The 19,061-nt window shown below is 42.9% G+C and overlaps 1 protein-coding gene across 10 annotated transcripts in view; it reads right to left on the minus strand.

Annotated features, from left to right (window-relative positions):
• Positions 1 to 501: 501 nt before the first annotated feature.
• PLEKHA4 (pleckstrin homology domain containing A4) overlaps positions 502 to 19,061 on the minus strand; it is a 77,692-nt gene continuing 59,132 nt past the window's right edge. For 8 of the 10 annotated variants that reach the window (XM_039335210.1, XM_039335215.1, XM_039335212.1 and 5 more), the window contains 8 exons: positions 18,546 to 18,648; positions 17,177 to 17,259; positions 14,516 to 14,605; positions 13,622 to 13,766; positions 9,922 to 9,980; positions 8,509 to 8,670; positions 7,807 to 7,972; positions 502 to 3,898 (listed from right to left, as the gene is read on the minus strand). In XM_039335210.1, the coding sequence (XP_039191144.1) occupies positions 3,300 to 3,898; positions 7,807 to 7,972; positions 8,509 to 8,670; positions 9,922 to 9,980; positions 13,622 to 13,766; positions 14,516 to 14,605; positions 17,177 to 17,259; positions 18,546 to 18,648 (1,407 nt within the window). In that variant the 3' untranslated portion in view covers positions 502 to 3,299. The remainder of the gene's footprint in view (positions 3,899 to 7,806; positions 7,973 to 8,508; positions 8,671 to 9,921; positions 9,981 to 13,621; positions 13,767 to 14,515; positions 14,606 to 17,176; positions 17,260 to 18,545; positions 18,649 to 19,061) is intronic. The other 2 variants (XM_039335220.1, XM_039335219.1) reach the window with 2 other exon arrangements.

Raw genomic sequence — 19,061 nt, forward strand, 5'->3', positions numbered from 1 at the left:
TTGGCCAAAATGTCATTGTTTCATTGCTTCTAATACATGTTCCCCCAAGATCCAATTATTCTTATTTCTTTTGTTTCTTGTAAGCATATGTGTATCTATATATAAAAGGGAAATTGGGTGTAAAGTATTCATTATTATTTGGAAGTAGCTGGGTGCTATAATGCCAAGACGCATTTTCTTAGATCTATACATTGAAAAAATCTTTACATTCTAAAGCGAACTTATAAAGAACAGATAGACAAATTATTTGGAGCATAAAACAGTGTAGCTAAATTAAATGTGGAAAGGAAGTCCCTCGCTAGGCATTGAAGTTACTGATTTCACTTACTTGGAATGTAGAACAAGTTTTCAGATGTTAGTTTTGAAATCTTTCCTGCTCCAAAGTGAATGACTGGCTGAGGAATTCTGGGAGTTGAAGTCCACAAGTCATAAAAGGGCCAAGTTTGAAGACCCCTGTCCTAATCTGTCAGCACCACTCAATGAACAGGCAAAGGCTCAGAAATATATTATGTTAAACCGTTTATTGATTATACAAATTGGAATAATTCACACATGGAAAGGCTTAGTCTGAGGAAGTTCCCGCAGTAGCTGGCACATTCTCCTTAAATACAGTAGAAAGATTCTAATTCTTAAGAGGGAATTATAATTCTGCATGGAAAGACAGGTGCTTCAACAGAGCAAGGAGCTGTTACAACAGGAGTCTTTGACTGCTTTGCTCAGATTCTTGAGTTGTGTTCCAGGATACAATTTTGAGTGCTGTTTGCTTAACCTCTTAACAAAGTCTGCATAAGACTCTCTTAGACAAGGACAAATTTCGCAGCTAATCTTACCTCAGCAATGTGGCTAAGTAGGCCTACCAAATCTGTTGGGATTGTTAGAAAGACTTTAAGGCTGCCAGATAAGTCCAGACAAACACAAGCTGGCAGTCAAGAATTAGGATTTCTGCTTCTCTGTGCTTATCTCTACTGGTTGCCCACATGTTGTAGCCTAGGCTTAGTATTTTAGTATTTTTTTTTCTTCCTATTTGATTCTTGAAGATTGTTTAGAAAGTCCCTGCAGTTTTCTTGGCAAGTTTTTTTCCAGAAATGGTTTGACACTGCCTTTTTTGAACTGAGAGAAACTGACTGGCCCAAGGTCACCTAGTTGGCTTTGTGCTAAGGCAGGGCTAGAACTCCACAGACTTCTGGTTTCTACCCTGATTCTTTAACCAGTACACCAAACTGGCACACACATTATGGTTTAATTTTCATTATGTTTAATTCTCCAGGTAGCTTCCAAGTAAGCAAATCCTTCATCCAGGCTTCTACATTTCAGACACCAGAAATGGAAGAAAATGTCCATCGTCAATAATTCCTACCACCTTTTTTTCTTCAGCTTTTCTAGCTAGCTCTTTTTGTCATTTATTTCTGAAATCAATCCAATTCCAATGTATTCTCACTTCCCACACTTCTCATCACTTTCCTGTTCTGCTACCTTACTAAACTCCCTACCTTTGTTTGCTACGGCTCTAGGCAAAATGGCATATACATTCTGATCAATAACTATGGGATGTGTTCCTGCACAGGCCACCAACTGTTTGTACTGGGAATAAGTCAGCCAGTCTTGAGTTGCATTCAAAGCATAAATCACTGCCTTTGTTTTAAGAGGCACCAATTTTCATGAGAAACATTCCTTGTGCTTGCTAGGACAGATCCAAATGTTTTTTCAACACAAGCCATTGCCCAATCATTCTCCCCACACAATCACACTATTCTTTTTCTTCCCAATTGGTGATAAAACTCCCAGTCACAGATCTTAGTGGCAATTTCCTTGCTATATTTTCTTCTTCTTATGCAAGTACAGCTGCTTCTTGAGTCATCTAGGAGAGCTTGAATTTCCATAGGGCTTTCCAATAAAATCATCCTTATCTCTGAAACTCATCCCTATTTACAGGAAAAAAAGGCATCTATTTACAACCCAAAAGGCAGCCATAAGAAACCAAATTATGAAAGGGAATCAGCAGTCAGATGCAATTGCTGAAAAAAACCTCTGTGTTCTTACATTGACGCACACACCCTCGGAATGCTCAAATATTTTCTATTCTTATATGAAAAAGGTTTTTTTTCCCCAAATTGCAATCTGGGGGTTTGAATGTCTCAAAAATGCACTGAAACATAGGTGCTTGCAAGATGGAATGAGAAATTGCCCCTCTGAAGCCAGAAATGTCTGTAAGCAAAAGTGAAATGCAAGTTCTAGTCCCACCTTAAGCATGAATGCTGGCTGGGTGACTTTGGGACAATAACTAGGAGATGGTAAGTTCTAGTCCCACTTTCGGCATGAAACCCAGCTGGGTGACTTTGGGACAATAACTCTCTCTCAGCCCAACTCACCTTATAGAATTATTGTTGTGGGGAAAATAGGATGAGGAAGAAGTATTAGTTATGTTTGTCATCTTGAATTATTTATAAAAATAATAAAAGGTGGGATTTATCAAATAATAAAGGTGGGAATATTTTAAAAAATGCAGGAAGTATTAGTATCATCCAGCTAGGATATACAGTATGATATGTCTTCGGAATGGCTTTGTTGAATATGAACAAGTATTTGCAGAGACCAATAGTCAGGGATATCCATTAATGTCTACCTTTTTTTATCAAGCACTTGTACATCTTTAAGCATGGTAATCTTACGTTTTTAGGAGTATCCCACTACAAATAGGCATCTGTACCTGGATAGCTTAGCTTTTTTTTCCCCTTAAAGGGAAAACACTTCCTACTACTGTCTCCTTAGGCAATCTTGGTGGATTTTGACCTCCTAAACATCAAGAGCATTCTCTGCCATTACTAAATTTCTTGAACATGTATAGATTTGAAAATTGTGTGCTTCCCAACCCAGTACGTAAATCTGTAGACCAGTGTTTCTCAACTTTGGCAACTTTAAGATACATTGAAATCCACATATTTTAAAGCCATCAGGGTTGAGAAACACTGCTATAGACCAAGATCATGGAAATCATCATGATTTATTTCGGGGAGTGTCTAGGATTGCAGCAACAATGAAAGCTAAAAAAACAAAACATGATTTTTCTAGTCTGGATGAGTTGGGGAGAAAGTAACCGAAAAAAGTTGGTTGAGAAATATAGATGATATGCTGGAGATGTTCATATGCAGGAGATATGGTGTTTCTGATCTAAAAGGCCAAGGTTTTAACTGTTCTTGTTTTGAATATTTCTAGGGTTTAGACCAGGCAACCATCTCCAGGGGCTTGTCCCTATTCTTTTATCACACTTTAAATCTTCTCTTCATCGCTGCCCACTTCATTTAAAAACTTGATTTTATCAAGGTGACCTTGACAGGCTGTGTCACTTCTCCAAAATATGCTGCCACTTGTTGAGGCTCACCTCTCCAATGGATGCATCTACCATTGTTTAGGTTCGGATTGCCAACTAGCTTTTGATCAGCTGCCCACATCTCTAAGTCCCATACAGGAGGCAGAACCCAATTGGCCGTTCTGCAAAAACATGTGTTCCAATTGGTCGGCTGAGGCACAGGTTCCTCCCAATGAGGACCGCTGAATAGGAATGGCTCCTCTCTGGCTGAGTCAAACAGGTGAGGTGTTGGCTGTGGAGTCTTCATTTTGGATGACAACCAACTTTCCTTGCAAGGACAAGGCAAGGACCAGTCAGAAGCTTCTGAGGCACTCGACAATGGTTTGGTTGCTTGGGGTGAAGCTGGCATCTGATTTGCAACTTTAGAGTTGGTGCTGCAGCTGGGATTCTGAGCAACTGTTTGATTGTGTCCAGTTGTTGTGTTGCTAGAGTCTAGCTTTATGCAGGTGCCATCCCCAGGAAAATAGTGATGGTTCAAGCCATCTTGTGAGGCACGCAAATCATCTAGGGAGGAGCGAGAACTGGTCCTTCCTGGGGAGAAAAGGACACAAACTATATTAGGAAACCTTGATCTACCAAGCACTCAAGCTCTGTGGACAATAGGCATAATCACTTGACATATAAGATGGTCCATAGTTTCAATAGGAGGATAACAAGAGGCCAACTTTGGCTGATCTGGAAGCTATAGCAGAGTCAGCTCTGGTTAGTGAGTGGTGGGGGAGATGACCAGAGAATGATAAGGCAATTGACTAAAGTAACTAATGATAATGAATTGTGGCTACCAGATGAGGAGCCCTCAGCACAATATTGTGAACTATTGCCCCATTCTGGGACGTAGCAGAGCCTTGGCTGCAAGGCCCCAAAACACCAAATTCAATTCTGATTGGGAAGCTACAAGACAGCCACAAATCATATTTTTACATTTCTAACAAGCTGTACAGAAATTTGGGGGGCTATTTGTGGCTTCATTTTTAAAGTTTGGCACATAGCTTTAATTAAAAATGTCCTGAAGACATATATTGAAAAGGAGAGCAAAAATAAATGACAAAAAGCAGAAAGGATTAAACTAATCCTGGTCAACTGTGAATATTCCCTCGGGTTGCAGGCACGAGTGTGTGTTTTTATTATATTATGTAAGCAGTGATCAGTTTTCATCTGGCATCTTGGATGGGCTGGATATGCAAGTCAGTCTCGGGGTTCAACAAACAAGCGAATGGGAGGTCCATGCAATGATAAGGGCGTAGTGCAGGGGTGTTCAAACTTGGCCCTTTTATGACTTGTGGACTACAACTACAAGTCCACAAGTCATAAAAGGACCAAATTTGAAGACCCTTGACGTAGTGAAACAAAAATGCAGCCTCTGTAACCTTGGCTTGAACATCCAGGTAATCCTTGACTTACAACCATCCATTTAGTGACCCTTTGAAGTTACAATGGCACTGAAAACTGACATGATTAGTCCTTGCACTTATGACGGTAGCAGCATTTCCAGGATCACATGATCAAAATTTGAGTGCTTGGCAACTGAAATGTATTTCCAAGAGTTGCAGCATCCCAGGGTCACATGATCACCATTTGCTCCTGACAAATAAAGTAAATGGGGGAGAGTGGATTTGCTTACGATCCACATGATTCATTTAACAAACTGAAGTGATTCACTTAACAACCATACAGTATCAAAATAAGTCATAAAACCAGGCATGACTCATGACTCACTTAAGATGCTTGGCAATGGAAATGCTAGTCCCAATTCTGGTTGTTAAGTCAAGGACTACCTGTACAGGGCTCCATGGCTTAAGCGGAGTGTTAATTCATTGGCATTTATTCAACTCTTCATACCTAGACATGCTGAAAGTAGGCTACTGGCTTCTGTTTGTAAAGCACAGAGACCAACCTATTATGTGGGAACCCACTAACGAAGGCACCACGTGGCATCCTAGATAATACTTAAACTACAGATACTCAACGTACAACCACAATTGACTTTAAAATTTATGTTGCTAAGTGACGAATTTGTTAAGTGAGTTTTGCCCCATTTTACGACCTTTCTTGCCACAGTTGTTAAGTGAATCACTGTAGTTGTTAATTTTGTAACACGGTTGTTAAATGAATCTGGTTTCCTCCATTGACTTCGCTTATCAGAAGGTCGCAAAAGGGGATCCCGTGATCCTGGGACACTGCAAACCGTCATAAATCTGAATCAGTTGTCAAGCATCCCAATATAAATCAATGACTGTGGGGAATGCTGCAATGGTCATAAGTGTGTAAAAGTCACTTTTTTCAATTAAAACAGAGCTGGAAGGGACCTTAGAGGTCTTCTAGTCCAACCTCCCTGCTCAAGCAGGAGATCCTATTTCAGATAGATGGCTCTCCAGTCCTTTCCTAAAAATCATCAGTGATGAAGCACCCACAGCTTCAGAAGGCAAGCTGTTGCACTGGTTAATTGTTCTCACTGTTAGGAAGTTTCTCCTTAATTCCAGGTTGTTTTTCTCCTTAATTAGTTTCCATCCATTTTTTCTTGTCTTGCCTGCTTTGGAAAATAAGTTGACCCCCCTCTTTACTTTGTGGCAGTCCCTCAAATACTGGAATACTGCTATCATGTCCCCTCCAGTCCTACTTTTCTCTAGGCTGGCCAAACCCAATTCCTGCAACTGTCGTTATAACTTCAAATGATCATTAAGTGAACTGTTGTAAGTCGAGGACAATCTGTATATTGAAAGAGATACATGCCAGACTGGATAGCTGAAAAAAAAAACAACACTTTCCCAAGAAGGCAGCAATGAATTACTTCTGTATCGTTGCCAGGAAAACATCACAGATCTGTCCAAGTAATCACCAGAAGCTGACTCAAGGGAGCCTTTGCTTTTTTGGTCAAGAACACATAAGTGAAATAGTTTTATTATGTCCTCTGCAGCTAACAAAGTCAGTATTGTGTACAGGATTTTGGATAGGAAAACAGATTGACCAGGTACACAGAGTCTTTAGTCTTCATACATAGAGCCTGTCTATAAGGGAGATGGATGGTTAAGAAGTTTGATGTATAAATAAATAGTCCACAGTTAGCAATCATTCATTCAGCCAGCATTCAAAATTATAAAGGCCTTTCAGGGTGGTCCTCAAGTTGTGCTGAGGTAACAGGGCCACTGTCGTATGAGCGTGACGCCAAACGTTTGGGAACTGGCTTGCAATTATTATGATTGCAGTGTCTCCATGTGATAGTCATTTGTGATCTTCACTGACAAAGTCAATGGGGGAAGCAACGGGAGGTTATCAATGGGGATGAGGTGACATCACACCTAATAATTACAGGATTCACCTTAGGTCAGAGGTAGGCAACCTTGGCTCTTTTATGACTTGTGGACTTCAACTCCCAGAATTCCTGAGCCAGCTATGCTGAAGTCCACAAGTCATAAAAGAGCCAAGGTTGCCTACCCGTCTTAGGTGAATTATGACTGCAATTGGAATTGCTGTCATAAATCACATGATGTCATACTTTACAACTGTATCACTTAGTGATGGAATTCCCAGTCCCAATTACCGTTGTTAACTGAGGACTATCTGCACCTGTTTGGAAGTGACTGGCAGGAAAAGAAAACATATGAGATTATATCCAAATAAAACACAAAGGAAAATTATGTGAAACTTAAGGCTCCTGGGCTATATCTAAGACAATGATGAGGTTCTGACAACGCCTTGAAAAACGTGTGAATGAGGCATACCAGTGTCCAGAGGTTGTAGAACAATATTTGAATACAAGTGGTCCTTGACTTACAACAACTCATTTAGTGGCCGTTCAAAGTTACAATGGCACTGAAAAAAGTGACTTATGACCATTTTTCACCCTTACGGCCTTTGCAGCATCCCCATGGCCACATGATCCAAATTCAGACGCTTGGCAATGGATTCATATTTATGACGGCTGCAGAGGTCTGGGGTCACGCGATCCCCCTTTTGTGATCTTTTTATAAACAGTCAATGGGGAAACCCGATTCACTTAACCATGTTATTAACTTAATAACTGCAGTGATTCACTTAACAACTGTGGCAAGAAAGGTCGTAAAATGGGGCAAAACTTACTTAACGAATCTTTCACTTAGCAATAGAAATGTTGGGCTCAATTACGGTCGTAAGTCAAGGACTACCTGTATTACCTGAACAAGGCATTTGCTTTCAGGCAAATAAAAGGCAGAACGAGACAACCCAAGAGGCAATGCAGAATTAAGGAGGCTGTGAGTTGTACATTTTGGATCAGGTTTTGAAAAAAAAAACCCAAATGTAACCTCCGGGGACGATGCCTATCGGGGATATGAGTCGGTATTTTACCCACTTAGGTGCATCACCACCCTAACATGGACCTATTTGGGAAAAGGGGGGGGGATCAAAAGGCAGGACATACATGCTTGGGACAAATAAAGAAAGGCAGTGGCCTATCCTAGTACCTGTGACGAGTTTTCCCCGCTGCGAAGCCTCTGTCGCCAGCGCATGGGAGAGCTGGATTACTCGCTGTCGCTCCCACTCAGGGGTTGGGGGGCACCGAGGAGGCTTGACTTCCCCAATTTGCACTCCCTCCTTGGGTGATGACTCAGGGGGGGCATTGGGGAGGGGCTGAAGGAGAGATTAAACGATGGGAGGGGAACGTGGCGTGAGCAACACAGATCTAGGCCCAGCTCTTGACAAAGCCACCCCTTGTTTACCATCTAAGCTACACATTAAGCACACCATCCTTTCCTTCTGGTTTTGATTTACAAAGCCTGGAAGACAATCCTTCGGTTTCACTGGATACATGTGCAAAATCATAACACCTCTTGGTGGGAACCTTTCCTTTTCTCAGCCTCCACCCCATCCCGCCCAAGCATGAAGCAGCCGCTTTCACTCCTGCCTCAGAACACCCGGCTGTCTTTATTTGATCCTTCTTCTGGCTTCCTCTTCACAAACCCAAATGGCTGGTTTCCACCACAGAAAGAGAGTTTGGAAATCTATCCTTCTCCCACCCAACTGCCCAATGTATTTTGGCTCCTCTCTGGGCCACAGAACCTCTCTCCCACTTAGTGTCGGGGTGTTTCCCTAAAGCATCCGCCCAAGACCCTTGCCGTTCTCCTACACTCCTTCTCCTCCTCCTCCTCACAAGGCTTCACACCCACCCGGCTAGACCCATGCTTGGGAGAGTCTCGCCTGTGGCCCAGGGGAGGGGGCTGGGCAGCCTCAGATTTCCGTTTGGCCTCCTGGTGCCGCTGCATCCTGTCCAGCTGTTCCTGGGCGCTCATGCGGGACCGCCGAGGGACTGTCGTTTCGGAAGAGGCCACCTGGACGTGAGGGAAGAAGGGAGGGTTGGGAGAAGTCATGGCCCAGGTGCCACACTTTTACCTGCAAAGTTGTTGTTTTTTTCTTTCAGTCCTTTAATACTAAAACTTCAAAAATGAATAAGCCGCACCCCAAGGGAATGGGAAGCTACCTGAGCACCCAATTTACCTCCCCTGCATTGGGCAGGATTGAGTTTTGAACCCCATTTTCCATAAATTGATGAAATTAACGGCTCAGCTGAACCTGAAGACCATCCTTGGCATTCCTTTAAAATCCTAAACCAGCTCCCTAATCAGGCCAATTTCCCACTTCTTAAGGAACCCTGTATTGCACCTCCAAAAAATATTGGCCCTGCCCACTCCAGTGATACCATGATGTTATAAGGCACATCCCTCACACTTCCAGGCAGGACACAAAGAAATGTGTGGCTGATTCCTAAGCTACTGCTTTGCCACGCTGGCATTCTTTTACCACCATGCATGGCCTTTGCAATCATTTATGACTTGCCCGCCATCCATCCATTACAACAGGGGTGGGGAACCATGGCCCTTTTATGACTTGTGGACTTCAACTCCCAGAATTCCTCAGCCAGCATAGCTCATGGATGGCTCAAGAATTCTGGGAATTGAAGTCCACAAGTCATAAAAGGGCCATGATTCGCCATGCCTGCATTAGGACTTCATCCCTTTCCTCATACATTCCAGAAACTGTTAAAACAAGGTTTTTTTAGTTGTAGTTCTAAGAGTCATTGAATGTTCATGAAAAGCTGGAATGAATAAAACAATTGTTTAAATCCCTTCAACTGCCATCCCTCATCAATCTTCCCCAAACAGATGTCTTGGAACTACAGTTCCCAAAATTCCCCAGGTCACATCTGAAAAACACTAGAGGAGAGCCAGGATGGCATTATGGTTAAGGAGTTGGTCTAGACTGGTGTTTCTCAAGTTCAAACTTTTGTGTGGACTTCAGCTGCCAGAATTCCTCAGCTGTTGGCCACTGGCTGAGTTGATGAGATTGAAAAACACTCATTTAGCACCATGAAGATTCAATTCAACTCCATTCTCATCCTGCCTGGGGGCTACTCGCTGTGTCTCAGCCCAACCTACCTCATAGGACTGTTCTTTGGAAAAACAAAAGGGAATGCCATGGATGACACTTTTGAGCTCTTGGAGGAAAGGCAGGGTAGAACCTAACAAATAAATAAATAAATAACCAAATGAGGAAGGCGGCAATAATTTTGCCATCCGTCATACCTTGACAACGCTGTGTTCAGGAACTTCACTTCTATGGATGCAGCCTTCATGGTCTAAGCCTAAGGAGTAGAAAGGAAGCAAGGGGAAAAAAACCCTGTCAAGCTTAAATTTCCTGTCTCTCCCTAGTTTCTGCTCCCACACCAGAAAAAAAAAACATTTGAGTAAGCAATCAATAAATTGCATCCTATTAGTTGCAGGACAGAGAAGCATCCATCTTTCAAGGTTAGAGCAGGTGACAGATGTGTCCTGCTTCTCCCAAGGGGACATTTTCTGACCAATGGGAAAGCAGCCTGATATGGGAAGGGAAAAAGCAATTATTTCTATTGCTCCCCTCTGGAAGGAGTTTCAAAGTATTTATAGCAGAACTACTGGATCCTGTAACAGCTTTGCTCCTTATGCCATCCATTCTTCTAAATTTGCAGGATTCTTCTTTTTTTTGCCACATATATGTATGCATTCAAACTAGACCGTGATGTTTCTCTATGTCATATATATGTGTGTATGTGGGTATATGGCAAAATGGTATTTTTTTTTAGAGCTGAATGCAACTAAATTTCATTTTAATGTATGCTGATTAGTGTACACTTAAAGTGACAATAAAGTTTTGTTCTATTCATTATGGGTAATTTAAGGAATGAAGTGGGAAGCTATAAAAGGAATAGGATAGGATAGGATAGGAAAAGAAAGGATAGGATAAGATATAAGATATAAGATATAAGATAAGATGATAAGATAAGATAAGATAAGTTAAGATAAGATTTATTGTCATTTTTTACAGTGGGCACACTGGCACACATTAAAAATGAAATTCTGTTGCCTGCTCTCACACTCTTACATATAATGCATATAAATATTAATCACTGTCCAACTTGAATACATAATGGAAGGAGGAAGCTTTAGAGTTCAGAAGGTTAATACTGTATGGAACAAAACTGTGACTGAACCTGGATGTTCTGCTTCAGATACCACAGAGCCCCCTCCTCCCAGAAGGTAACAAGGAAAACAGGTTGTGAAGAGGATGTGTGGTGTCCCAGACAATCTTGTGGACCCTGCTCAAGCAATGCTTATATGCTATGTCCTAGATGGAAGGGAGGGAACTACCAATGATCTTTTCTGCCATCCTCACCACTCCCTGCACTGCCTTCCTGTCTGAAGCAGTGATGCTTCCAAACCAGACAGTAATGCCATATGGCAGGGTGCTCTCGATCGTCCCTTTGTACAAAGTGGTAAGGACAAGGGAAGGAAGATGTGCTTTTCTCATGCGACGCAGAAAATGCAGGCGCTGCTGTGCTTGGGTCAACAGTGTCTCACTGTTGAGTGACCAAGCTTAAGAGGGGAAGGAGATGACCTGGCCATTTTCTCAAGCCTTAATTCCATTAAGATTATAATATTTTAATGCACTATTTAGGGAGATGCCTTTATTCTAGTCTAAAGTGATGTGCAGGTAATCCTCGACTTATGATCTCAACTGGAACCAGAATTTCTGTCGTTAAGTCATTGGAGTTACAGTATAAGTCAAATCAAACCTGATTTCATGATCAGTTTTACAGCAATCATTAAGCAAATCATACAGTCATTACAGTAAATCCAGTTTCCTCAATGGGCATTTTTTTGGGGGGGGGGGGGAATGGCAAAAAGGGTCACAAATTGCGATCGTGGTGACCACTGCAAATGGGAGCTGGTTGCTAAGTGACCGCATTCAGTCACCAAGCTTCATGGGTGATGAAGTGGTTGTACCGATAAGTGCGAATACAGGTTGTAAGTAACTTTTCCTGAGGCCATGGTAACTTTGAACCATTGTTAAATGAATGGTTGTAAGTCAAAGACTACCCACAGTTAGGAGTTTCTGCTGCACAATGCTTGAAATCCAGTCATTTGTTGTTTCCAATAGAAATTTCCTTTCCATTTTTTAAAAATTGCATTATCGTCTTCATTATTACTATTATTAATAAAAATATTAGTTCTACCTCTACTGCAGTTCATGCTACTTTACTGGGGGGGTGTTTTTGGGGGGGCTTGGGTGATTTGTCCTGCTTGATTCTTACTGGAGTTTTTGTCTTTATTTTGTTTTCTCAGCAGACTTGCGGGAGCAGACGGATGGAAAAGCAGGGAACAAATAATTTTAAAAAAATCAGACATCATCCATATATACCAGTAACAACCTTGATTCTCCAACTGCATGTTCCAATACAGGCAAACCAGCATACATTCACATACAAAGGAATGCAAAACAATGCTTAATATCACTGTTTAATAGAGAAATCTGACACAAGTACGAAAATTCAAGCTTTTTAGAAAAATCAAAACTTTTTAGGGTAAAACACCATACTTTGAAGGAGATATATATATAGGGGCCTGGGGCAGGGCGGGAAGTAATATATTTTACAAAAATATAATTAGCAGAACAGCATAATGTCATTAAAAATATAGCCACTCTAGAGTTCTCGCTCAAGGCACAAAGGACCCAGCCCAAATTATCCTACTTGGGACATCTTATGCAAAGACCCAGTTCTCTAGAGAAAGCTGTCTGATGCTGGGAAACAGAAGACAAGGATGGCCAGCAGCAAGACTTAGTTACAGTAGCCACGAGTGAATTATTAGACGAGCTGAAAGGCCAGTTAGGGAAAGAGAATTGTGGAGAAAATCAGGTGGTCTTTGATTTTCAACCATAACCAAGACTGGAATTATGTTGTAAGTTACATGGGTCATTAAGTGGGTCATCATGTAATGACATCTCATTTAATGACCTTTTTTGACGGCTGTTCAAACTTTGAATCCAGGTCATAAGTATCTTTTTTGGAGTCTACTGAAACTTTGAATGGTCACTAAGCAGGCAATCAAGAGTCAAGGACTAAATGTGGTTGCTAAGAGTTGACAAGGGTTTTTTAGTACAGAATCAATCAACCTACAGCCACTTGGCAGGCTCTGCATCAGTGCCACCAAATCACCAGGCTAGGTGGCAAAGCCACGTCTTCAGGTCCTTCCAGAAGGCTAACAAAATCAGGCTAGTCTAACCTCAGAGGAAATGATGTTCCACAGGACAAGTAACAAAACAGAAAAGGCTCTCCTCCTGGGTCCCACCAGGTGACATTCCTTCATGGATGGAGCCCACAAAATACTCTTTCTGCTGGACATGACAGGATGGGTAGATGTGATTGTGTGTTCTCTGGAGTTGTCCCTGGACAACAGAGGAGTTGAGCAACATGGGAAAAGGGAGATGCCCACCAGACAACCTTTCTTTCCTGTATGGTCACCTGTTAATTCGACTATTTTAAAGTCCAGATTCAAGCACAATTTCAAAAGGAACCTGAACTTGGATTAACTGTTCTTTCAAAAAAAAAAAAACCTTAATAGGTTTAATAACTGTTACAGGCTGGATGGGAGGATGTTCTCCAAGCTGTTTCTCAGACACTGATAGGTGTGGGGGAGATGCAGAGTCATAGGCAGAGGGAGGGGAGGAATAAAGTTAAGGGAACCCACCGTTCCTTCTCTTTCCCTTCCCTGCATGCCACAAAGAAGGACACCACCATTTGATGGCATCTCTAACTGGGGATGGCACTGGGGGCAGCACAATTTATGCCAGTAAAGTTGTTTGCTGGGTGAAGGCTAAGCAGATAGCTTTTCAACTGAATCACACAGGGAAGTGGATCCATGCTCAAATTGTGACCCAGATACATACTTATTTCTCAATTTCATTCACCTGGTCTAACAGAATCTGCTCCTCTGCCAAGCTTCCCTTTCTCGCTCTCTGGGGGCTCAATGGAGGAATGGTTGGGGGGGGGCTTGAGTCCATCCAGATGGTGAGATGTTCCCAAATGCCCTCTGCTGGAGGTAGATGGACTTTGCTGGAAGGGAATACAAAGGTGGTCAAGTTGAGGGCACTGCCCAGAGGGGAGGGCAGAGTTGGGGAAGGGAACGGAGCCCACACTTGATGCCCTAGAACAGCGGTTCTCAACCTGTGGGTCGCGACCCATTTGGGGTCGAACGACCATTTCACGGGGGTCGCCAAACAACGCAGTCCGCCATTTTTTCCCCCTTTTCCTTAGCTGTGCTACTCCCTTTTATTCTATTGGCTTTTGAAAGCCAATAGAATAGACTCTCTTGAAAGAGTCTAATTCTATTGGCTTTCAAAAGCCAATAGGAATTGTCCAGGCTGTCTCTGCCCTGCTGAGCCCGCCAAAAGTCCCATTCTGCAAATGGTGCTGCAAGTTGTCTGCAGCGAAGACGAGCTGTCTGGAAGTTTCCACCCCTCCCTGCTGAGCAACTACTAAAAATGTAAGTAAAGGAGGGCCAGGGGTGGGAGTGAGAGGCCGGCGGGCGCAGGGAGGGTTGCTGGCGTGCATGGGACCCGGCGGATGCCTTACCTCCCTTGGGCTGGGCCAGCTGGTGGCCCAGCTGGTGGTCGGCCTGCGCCATCGCTGCCCCTTGCCAGCTACGCCTCAGCCGGTGCAGGGGGCGGCACCACGCATGCACGGCGCTCCCGGGCAGGGAAAGTCCTTGACTTACGACCGGTTGGGTAGTCCTCGACTTACGACCGGTTGGGGGGTCGCAACATTAAAAAGGTTGAGAACCACTGCCCTAGAAACAGCCTTACCTGCCAGTCTGCTGAACTAGGGCCATCCTGCTGTTTGCTCCCCATTCTGCCTGGTTTTCCTGTATCCGGCCCATAGCTGGGCGTAGATTCCTGGAATAAATGGTAAAAGTTGGAGAAGCTGTTTCAGATTCCATCAAGTGGCTTCCACAGCAAGAGAACGTTTAATTAAGGCCATATCCTCAGGTTACCTTCTGAAATACCACAACACACAGCACACATTTTCCAAAGGATAAAATCAGGATTATGTCATCGTGTTATGGATAAGGAGACAGGTTAGAGCAGTGGTTCTCAACCTTTCTAATGCCGCGACCCCATAATACAGTTCCCCATGTTGTGGTGACCCCCTAACCACTTATACATCACTGGGTGCCAGGGGCGTGGCCAAAGAAAAGGGGGGGGGGGGAAATGGCGGACAGCCTTGTTTGGCGACCCCCGTGAAATGGTCGTTTGACCCCAAATGGGGTCCCGACCCACAGATTGAGAACCACTGGGTTAGAGGGAAATCTGCTCCTTTGGGGAAACAGAAAATATACGGATAGGAGAAAAACACTGAATCGGTTGAACTATTCACAGAATCCAGTATGGGTAGTCCTCGACTTACAACAGCACTGAAAGTTAGAATGGCACTGAAAAAAGTGACTTTCTGTTTTTCACACTTACAGCAGTTGCGGCATCCACATGGCCACGTGATCAAGATTCAGATGCCTGGCAACTGGCTCATACTTATGACGGTTGCAGTGTCCCAGGGTCATGCAATCATATTTTGAGACCTTCTGACAAGCCAAATCAATGGGAAAGCTAGATTCACTTAATGACAGTATTATTAACATTGTAACAGCTACAGTGACTCACTTAACAACTGTGTCAGGAAAGGCCGTAAAATGGGGCAAAACCCGTCTTGCTTAACAACAGAAAATTTGGGGCTCTATTGAGGTCGTAAGTTGTATAAGTAGTCCCTGATTTACAGCCATTTGTTTAGCAACCATTTGAAGTTACAACAACACTGAAAAATGCGATGACCAATCCTCACACTTATGACAGTTGCAACATCCCCACTGTCATGTGTTCAAAATTCAGGTGCATGGCAACCAAGATGTATTTCTTTACAATGGCTGCAGCATCCTGGGGTTGTATGATTGCCATTTGCAACCTTCCCAACCTTCCAACCACAAAGTCAACAGTGATTTGCTCAAAAATCATGCAATTTACTTAACAACTGCAGTGATTCGTTTAATAAACCTGCCCCCCCCCCAAAGGCCTTTTTAATAAAGGTGGTAAAATTGGGTGTGGCTCACTTGACAAATATCTTGCTCAGCAACAAAAAATCTGGTCTGAATTGGGGTCATAAGATGAGGACTATCTGTAACTGGTTTACAGAAAGGCCAGCCAGTTGATTCAAGGAAGCTCAGATTCATGTCACAAAAGAAGAAGCTGGAACTTTAGAGCAGCTTTCAGAATTTTTTCAGTGAAAATAGTAGTCAAATTGATATCCAGCGCCACCTACTGGAGTATTAGAGAAATTGATGCAATATATACTCTTCTTGCTAAATTGTTGGACTGGTGACAAAGAATTTTCAGATTTTACCACTTTTTAAGAACACAAAAATCAGAGGAAGAATAAAACAACCAAGCAGAATCCAAGTACTTCTTTCCCTTGAACGGAGCTTCTATTTATCTCTAACACCAATACTTTTTGCAAAATTATTTGCTTTTCTGAAGCAAGATTAAAGGTTGCGTGTTGCCCCTTTTGTAACAAATCCTAAAAGCCACAGAAAAGTTACCACAAAGTCTAATGAAGCCTATTATTAACTACCTTGGGGATCCATTGATGGTTACACAATGGTTAACTGGAATGCGCTGGGTTTCCCCCCCACACACACACACACACCGTTTTGCTTTCTTATCTTTTTAAATTTATTTTGATTGTATTTTAAATTTGTTTTTAATCTATTTGGGTTGTTTTATTCTGTATGCTGCCCTGAGGCACTACATGAGATGGGCGGCTATATAAATATGATTGATAAATAAATAAAAGTGTATGAAGGCACATCCTAATAAATCAGGTGCCGCGTTTTAGGGAAGACTTACAATAGTTCATTTGGTAAGTGCTCAAGGTTACAACAGCACTGAAAAAAAGTGACGTGTGTTTTCACACTTATGACCACTGCAGCATCCGTGTGGTCATGTGATCAAAATTTAGATGCTTGGCAACTGACTCATGTTTATGATGGTTGCAGTGTTCCGGGGTCATGTGACAAGCAAAATCAATGGGGAAGCCAGATTCATTTAACAACCGTGTCGCTAATTTAACAACAACAGTGATTCACTTAACAACTGTGGCAAGAAAGGTCATACCACGGGGCAAAACTCACTTAGCAACAGAAATCTTGGGCTCAATTGTGGTTGTTAAGTCAAGGACTACCTGTATAATTAGTGGTCTTTGAATGTGTACCCTTATACCCTCATGCACACGCACAAACACTGCCACGTCTTGTGGCAGGCATATTCAATACACAGTATTAAACAGAGGGAATGTTCAGCCTCTAAAGAATGTTTCCAAAAATAGAACAGGACAGAAGTCTAAAAGAAAGACAAAAGGGGAGAGTCCATCACGCTCTGAAGCCAAACTCCAGATGAAGTGACTTGTTCTTTTTGAAGTACCTCTGTTTCGGTGCAGGATAGCAGAGGGTGATGATTTGCCCCCAGATGTGAATCCAGAGGTGAGGGTGAGCCTGGAGACACACCTACAATGAAGAAAGCAAAAGATATTGCAGTGGATTCCTTTCTCCCAAGATCCTTCTCTTACCATAGTCAGAACACCATCAGGGATATGTTTAATTACACTTTGGATAGTGTTTTAATTGCAGGATAGTCTCAGGAGATAGCAGCTTGGTAATTTAGATAACGATTAGGGGACTGGAGACTAAAACATATGAAAAACGGTTGCAGGAATTGGGTATGTCTAGTTCAGTGGTTCTCAACCTTTTTAATGCCGCGACCCCCAACCGGTCGTAAGTCGAGGACTACCCAACCGGTCATAAGTCGAGGACTTTCCTTGCCGGGGAGCACCGTGCATGCGTGGTGCTGCCCCCTGCGCCGGCCAAGGGGTAGCTGGCAAGCGGCAGAGACGGAGCAGGCCGTCCACCAGCTGGCCCAGCCTAAGGGAGGTAAGGCACCCGCCGGAAAAGGGGAAAAATGGCGGACAGCCTTGCTTGGCGACCCCCATGAAATGGTCGATCGACCCCAAATGGGGTCGCGACCCATAGGTTGAGAACCGCTGGTCTAGTTGAATGAAAAGAAGGACTAGGGGTGATGTGATAACAGTGTTCCAATATCTAAGGGGCTGCAACAAAGAAGAGAGGATCATCCTTCAAAGCACCAGAAGGCAGGACAAGAATCAATAGATGGAAACTAATCAAGGAGGGAAGCAACCTAGAATTAAGGAGTAATTTCTTGACAGTTAGAACAATTAATCAGTGGAACAGTGGCATATTAATCAGAAGTTGTGGATGCTCCGTCCCTGGAGGTTTTTAAGAAGAAACTGGACAGGCATTTGCTTGAAATGGTATAGAATTTCTTGTCTGAGCCAGAGGTTGGACTAGAAGATCTCCAAGGTTTGTTCCAACTCTGTTGTTCTGGAAGTGAGCCCTCCCCCCCCCAGGAATAAATTACAACACTATAGCTTAGACTGGGAAACTGGAAGTCATCTCAGAAAAATGAAAAAAAGTCTGCATGTGAGGGTTCAGATAGTCACTGAGAATCACACTGAATCAAGGGGATCTTTACCTTCTCAACTGCACTGTTGATATCATTTCTTTGACAGCAATCAACAATCATTACTCCCATCTATTGGTGGAAAGGTGGGGTACCATTCCCAGGAATAAATCCCAGGTATAATAATGGGACATACCTGATGAGGAAGGAACCCTCTTGGTTGCAATGCTGATTATTCGTAACAGAGAACTACCCCGCTCTGCCCCCCCTCCCCACACCTAGTGCAGTGCAGTGCTGATCACATTGCATTAAGCACCTGATCTTCGGTTTTCCAGGGTGCGGTAATTTGCATGGCTGCATCTCAATCCCGCCAGGATGTCATGGATTCTCCACAAATCCTGCTGAGCTGCTGCTTGGTCCTAAAGGAAGGGAATTGATGGACAAATGGAGACAACTGCCACACCTCCTGTCTCTCTGGCTTTTCCCATCACCGCCTCTGAACAAGAGCCGAAATTTCTCAACTGACAGGAGCGCTGCTGTCGAACACTCCCCTATGTTTTTAAGGCAGAGCGTTATTTCTAAAGCTGTGCAGTATTTCTTCCATGGACAGGAATTTTCAGTATGTGTTGATATCAAATGTATAGATATTGAGGCCTTTTTTTTAGTTTTTCTTTCATTGTTTAAAAGTAATTTTCTAGTTTTTAAAACAGTTAATAAAAGAAAAATAGGAATTCCTATAAATAAAAAACAGGGTGGATGACCCTGAAGATTAGGAATCCAAGTTGTCTCCTGCTTTCTGTTCCTATTATTAAATAATTGGACTAGGAATGCA

The sequence above is a fragment of the Crotalus tigris genome, unplaced genomic scaffold (genome assembly GCF_016545835.1).
Source record: "Crotalus tigris isolate CLP2741 ecotype Arizona unplaced genomic scaffold, ASM1654583v1 scf7180000017639.5415321, whole genome shotgun sequence".
Taxonomy (NCBI): domain Eukaryota; kingdom Metazoa; phylum Chordata; class Lepidosauria; order Squamata; family Viperidae; genus Crotalus; species Crotalus tigris.